Source organism: Scomber scombrus, chromosome 12 (genome assembly GCF_963691925.1).
Source record: "Scomber scombrus chromosome 12, fScoSco1.1, whole genome shotgun sequence".
Lineage (NCBI taxonomy): Eukaryota > Metazoa > Chordata > Actinopteri > Scombriformes > Scombridae > Scomber > Scomber scombrus.
The window spans coordinates 926,992-933,107 of NC_084981.1; the positions used below are offsets into that span (position 1 = coordinate 926,992).

Here is a 6,116-nt window from a genome sequence, read left to right on the forward strand (position 1 = left end):
CCTCACTTAAAGATGTTTGGGTGGGACTATATTTTGAAAAAAAAAAAAAAAATGTATAGACACCGAAAAGTTCAATTAATGTCTAACTTTATATTTTGAATAGAAAGAAATGAGACATGTTATATTTTCAGTTAGAAACAAAAAGTGCAGTTTTATTGAAGAGAATGATGAAAGACAAACTTTACTAAAAGGTCTACAACAACACACACAAGTATTTACAGAATGATAATTCACAATGAATATGAATGTGTTTGTATGTTATGTCAGTATGTGTTTCAGATTTTGTTGATGCTGGCAGCAGGCAGGGTGGATTTGTCCAAGTCATTAAAGTAAGGGTGTGTCATGGCCTCGCGTGCAGAGATCCTCTTGGGAGGATTGTAGATCAACATTTTCTGCAGGAGAGAGCAGACAGTGTCACTCAAGAGATTATGTATAGCAACATAAAGGTGATTACAAAGCATCTTATATGCAGCCTGAAGGACTTGATATGGTACACACAAAAAACATGCTTTAATGTATTATCCTCACTTTTAGCTCCACATTTTTATTCTGGGACACAAGTAGGAACCTACTTGAGCATGATTTACAGTTTAAAACTCCTTATTTATTTCATACTGATGCTTTAGTCTTAGCTCCAGTCTCTTTTACCCCCCCCCCCCCCCCAACACTGGACCTCCTTGAACTTTTTTTTAAATTAATGTAAACTACTAAACATATCATAGCATCTAAAAACAAATAATGAAAACTTCAATTAAATAAAACCATTCACACTGTGAGGAAGACTCCACTCTGCCTGTCTCACTGCTCTAATACATCATGTGCTGAAGTCAACACAAAACAAGGGGATGACTATACAAACACAAGTATAGCCTACTACAGACTACTTTTAGTCTGACTTTAGATGGAATACTTTTTAATACAAGGACATCGCTCTATGTAATGATCTCTTTCATCCAGTTGCTCTGCACTGTGCTCTCATCTTCATTATCATCATAGAGGGGGAAATAAGAGGTGCTCTCTACTCTAAGGGTGGTTTGGCACTAAGATCTGATCTCAAATGGCCCTTTAAAGTCTTGAGGAGCAGCCAGCTTCTGAGTTATACATTAAAATAGACCTTGATTTGAGATAATGTAGGATAAAATGATCAGCTTTAGAAGTTATGATTCATTCCTGTATAACACTACAACTACATTAGCTAGTGGTTTTACTGAGAATAGCTGCCACTAGAAGCTGCAAACAGCTGGGATTGGAATTAGATAGTTATGAGGTCATTTGGTTCATCCAAATTGTTTATACTTTGTTGTAATCATTAGACTTAAAAGATGGCACTGTGAGTGTTAAGAATAGCAACCCTCAAGTTTATTATTCAACCAGCTTTACTTATCCAAATCATATTGTGACAATTTCATTTCATTTCTACAAACTGTTTGTCCTTGTTTGACCTAGAAGAGCCTAGCAGCCTGTAACCTCATACCTTTTTAGGCTACATAACGTTTTTATAGCTATACATTTCAAATATTAAATAGTCATTCATCTGATAATCATTTCCTGTCCCGATCCACCCAGTTATATAATCATCTTGATACACTCTTGGTTTTCATAGCACCCATAATCTAACTCATTTAGATTTATGCAGGTGTATGTTTATGGACTTCATCTGAAAGGGTTAGGTGGTGTACAATGCAGGACTCTTCCATTTTAAAAACATAACCAGGCACTCATGATCAGATGTAACACAATGTTTCCATATGTAAACTTGTTTTTTACCCACAACTGCATCATTTTGTCTAATTCTTGTCATGTAGATATAAAGTATGTTTGTAATTCTGCTAGATGTTTGATACCATGTAGACAATAATAACTATTTAACACATTATATTAGTCTGAAGGAATGAAATGATTCAGTCCTAGTTCTTACCGCCAGCAGGTCCAGGCCATTTTTGTCCAAGTTTTTCACCATTGATGACAGGTTGCCAGATTTCCATTTAGGGAAGGTGTTTTTGTAGTCAGGTAGGCTCTCTACTTCTGGCCACACATTGTTGTTTGGGGTTCCCAGAGTCCTAGAAAGAACAAATGGACAGAGGGATTCAAAGAGGGAATTGCAGGACAGGACAGTTCTAGGGCCTCAGGAACAAAACCTGTGTTTTGACTGAAGGAACCAGGGCCTTAGGTCCTACATAACAGCTCCAGTAGGGTGTGACGAGATCTTGCAAGACGAAAACACGCGATATTTCTCGTCGAGGTGAATTTTGTCTTGCGAAGCTATAATTAAGGGGCACACCAAAAAAAAGACGTTCGTTTTTCTATCGCTCATTCCCACGTCATGTCTTCTTTTTATAATGTCACGTGTGGATCATTAACCTTGTTGCAGCTTCTACCTGCTGAGAAGATCTCAGTCAGCAGTAGGAGATGAGGAGAGGAACAGTGGTAAATTGACCTCAGGTCTCTACACTGAGACTGAGGTAGGAGGAATCTAGTGCATCTATGGAAGCCTAATGATGCAAAAAAGTAAAATGAGTCACACTACCAAATTATAACACAATTTATATGTTGTTCTACTTGTGTATTTATGTGATAAAGGATTTGTGCACTTTACTTTTATTTCTGTTTTTTTATTATCAATATGTTATCATTGATAATTGGATTCTTTATTTAATTGATATATATATATATATATATATATGGTATTTTATGACTGTATCTAACTTTTGTATTTATGGTTGTTATTTCCATAAATACCAAAATGATCCATCTATAAAATATCTATATGGGGAAACCTTTTACAGTGCTGCATACTGCATATGATAATTATATATTTAGAGTTAGAAAAAAGTGATTCATTACAAGATGATTAGTTCAAACATTTCAATTCAATTTCCATTTTGTGAATTTTAAATAAAAGAACAGTCATGTATTTCCTCATTGAAGTTTTCTTAAAAATATAGTTAAAATCTCGTCTCGTGAGCTGAGTGTATCATCACACCCCTAAGCTACAGGTTTCAAAAAGTCCCTGCTCAGTAGTACTTATGTGACAGAAGGTGCAGGGCTGAACACTGCTGATTGGTCAGACACAGATGCTGCAGGAAGTACAATTTGTAAACAACTTCATTCCCAATATAAGGAAGCAGCTGACCTGGGACGACATCTTTTAAATTCAATATTAATATAAAGCTGTCCTGTTCATTCATTTGGTGAGTGTTGCTGTAACTAGAATTGTTTACTGGCATGAAAAGAAGCTTCTGGGTGGTTCAGTATAGTCTCATACTGAGGAAAAATGAACGTTAATGATCAGAAAAAATATGAAGTTATGGGTACCAATATTGTTTGCCATACCATTTTCATTTGATTTACTTTATTAAATAATATGTTAAGTTGTAACCCTTAAGTGTAATAATATTTTCAGCTACGTCTGTAAGTGCAACACTATGACTGAGTTGAATAACTGTCAGGAGTTGTACTAAATGCATGTAGGTAGCTCTGGTCCATCTACCTGAAGATTCTGAACAGCTGGTCTATCTCTGAGTCTCCATGGAACAGAGGCTTCTTGGTGGCAAGCTCAGCAAAGATGGTCCCAGTGCTCCAAACATCGACCGGGGTTGAATACCGAGGTGAGCCCAGGAGGACCTCTGGAGCCCGATACCAAAGGGTCACAACCTAGAAACACACACACATAAGGCTTTTTGTTCCATCAAATATCTCTCTATACATCTTTCACTGTGTCTGTTGCATCCCTGACCACTGTGTGGGGGCAGTTTACTGCATGAATCATAGTGAAGTGTGAATGGATTCTCACCTCATGGGTGTAGACTCTGACAGGAACACCAAAGGCCCGAGCCAACCCAAAGTCTGCCAGTTTGATGACACCCTTGTTGTCGATCAAGAGGTTCTGGGGTTTTAGGTCCCGGTGGAGGACTCGCCGACAGTGACAGAAGTAAATGCCCTCCAAGATCTGGTAAAGGTAGCTCTAATGGAGGTGGTGATGGGTGAGAGGAGGAGAATGGACAGAATTCCATTTTTCAACTTTAATGACATTTATTCTATGAAATGGACTCACAAAAAACTGGCGGGCCTACAGAGTTAAGGCGAGTGTTTGTACTTTTTTCACATAACATACTAATGTGGCTGATATTAGATTAGCAAGTAACTGCCTATTTTGGTATTAACTGGAGGCAGATAAGTTGTCTACTGTGTATTACAGGCTGTGTTACAAACTTACTTTAACAAGCATAGGGTCCATGTATTGACCAGAAGGGATGGAGTCCAGGTACTTCTTCAGGTCCATGGACAGGAACTCAAAGATGAGGTAGAGACGTGACTCCTGCATCAGGACATCCAGGAGTCTGGATACACAAAACATTCAGTGCAGGGTAGTTACAGGGTGGGTTAATGCTGTGGTCGCTGTGAAAAATAGACCCCGGGGGGAGTCAACAAAAACTAATCATTACAAGATTAACAAAGAGAGAATTTCTGTCAGCAGATAACATCAGCATCTCATGAGCTAGAAGGTCTTATTTTGGTTTTAAAACCATGTTTAACCATCAGGTTTTGCAGACAGGGCGGCTGTGGCTTAGGAGGTAGAGCGGTCGTCCTCCAATTGCAAGATTGGCGGTTCGATTCCCGGCTCCTCCAGTCTACATGTCGATGTGTCCTTGGGCAAGACACTTAACCCCTAGTTGCTCCCGTTGCTGTGCCAACGGTGTATGAATGCGAGTGAATGGTTAGATTCCACCTGATGAGCAGGTTGGCACCCTGCGTGGTAGCTGCCTGCCATCAGTGTATGAATGTGTGTGAATGCGGTGAATGAGTTGTAGTGTAAAGCGCTTTGAGTGGTCGCAAAGACTAGAAAGGCGCTATATAAGTGCAGTCCATTTACCATTCCATTTACCATTTACATTCTATACTGTAAGAAAGCCTCTACTCCACACATAGTGAGCTTACCGTACAACATTGGGATGCTTCAGCTCTTGAAGCAGAGAGACCTCTCTGACAGCTGTGCTGGGAACCCCCTCCTCTTCACTCTCCAGACGGATCTTCTTCATGGCCACAACCTGACCTGTGGCCTTGTGTCTGCCCTTATATACCACCCCATAGGTACCTGCAACAAATAACAAACATTAAGATACCATGGAATTTCTACTACCTAGAAAATCTTCAGTGTTAAATTGAGACTGGACTGATTAAAGAAGCTGCACAAAAATGCTACACTGGAATTTTTTCTTACTACTCAAACCAGCTTCATAACATTTGTAGGAATTTGTTTCTCTAATTTAATAGAATACAATTAAACTTTAATACCAACCTTCTCCAATTTTCTCTATTTTCAAGTAGTCTTCCATTATTGCCTGAGAGAGAGAAAAAAGAAGCTGGCATGTCAGGAGTGATATTTCACAACTATGTTGCAGTAGATTCAGCCTATGCTTACCTTTGACTAACTACATGTTTACATTGAATGAATGCGACATTTAAGCTGGCTACATTAACGTATCTCTTTTTTTTAAAACTTTTTTTAACTATTTAAAACGTGGCCTAAAAAGTACAACAAGGCTTCGAAAGGTTAACGTAACTGGCATTTACATAACAGCTTCAAATCGGCATTGTATTTAACTAACTGTTAATTCAGCCACCTGCAGCAAAGTATCATATATATAAATATATATCATATGAATATACAATATACAATCGTTAGCTAGTAACGTTAAAGTTACGCTTGGTATTTCAAACTGTAACGTTAAATTATTATATTAACTTAACACTATGAGGTTAGTTGGGTTATATTTTACACATCACAGTTTGTTTTCGTTATGGATACCAGAGCATTGTTAATAGATGGCAGTTGTACAAGCGTAGCGAACCCGACCGTTGAAGTTTTCCTCATGCTGAAGGAGCAATAGAAGCTCACTAGCTAATGTTAGCTTGACTAATGCTAACTCGTCAACGCCAGCGACCTTCTAGTGATTTTCTAGTTAGGTTGATCCGCTTTTTGTCCAGCCTAAATGCCCCACTCTTTGAACTAAACTGACAAATCATTAAATTCATATCCCAATATGTACAAATACAATAAATGAATAATTACCTAGCTGTAGTGCCGCGGTATATACCTTGTATACTCTCTGCGC

The 6,116-nt window shown here is 38.4% G+C and overlaps 1 protein-coding gene across 2 annotated transcripts; it reads right to left on the minus strand.

Annotated features, from left to right (window-relative positions):
• Positions 1 to 137: 137 nt before the first annotated feature.
• cdk1 (cyclin dependent kinase 1) lies at positions 138 to 6,116 on the minus strand. Of its 2 annotated transcripts, none has more exons than XM_062429936.1 (8): positions 6,074 to 6,116; positions 5,300 to 5,342; positions 4,939 to 5,095; positions 4,217 to 4,340; positions 3,794 to 3,964; positions 3,491 to 3,654; positions 1,919 to 2,060; positions 138 to 392 (listed from the first exon to the last, which is right to left on the minus strand). In XM_062429936.1, the coding sequence occupies exons 2-8, from the start codon at positions 5,334 to 5,336 to the stop codon at positions 276 to 278; spliced, it is 912 nt and encodes a 303-aa protein (XP_062285920.1). In that variant the 5' UTR covers positions 5,337 to 5,342; positions 6,074 to 6,116; the 3' UTR covers positions 138 to 275. The 2 variants fall into 2 exon arrangements, with proteins under 2 accessions (XP_062285920.1, XP_062285919.1); XM_062429935.1 differs by having other exon boundaries at positions 6,099 to 6,107.

What these genes read in the sequence shown, in the direction of transcription:
- cdk1 (XM_062429936.1), bottom strand. Translation starts at nt 5,336, where the DNA reads ATGGAAGACTACTTGAAAATAGAGAAAATTGGAGAAG. An exon ending in AATAGAGAAAATTGGAGAAG is followed by an intron (nt 5,096 to 5,299) that starts GTTGGTATTAAA and finishes TATTTGTTGCAG; the next exon opens with GTACCTATGGGGTGGTATAT. An exon ending in AAGCATCCCAATGTTGTACG is followed by an intron (nt 4,341 to 4,938) that starts GTAAGCTCACTA and finishes TTGTGTATCCAG; the next exon opens with ACTCCTGGATGTCCTGATGC.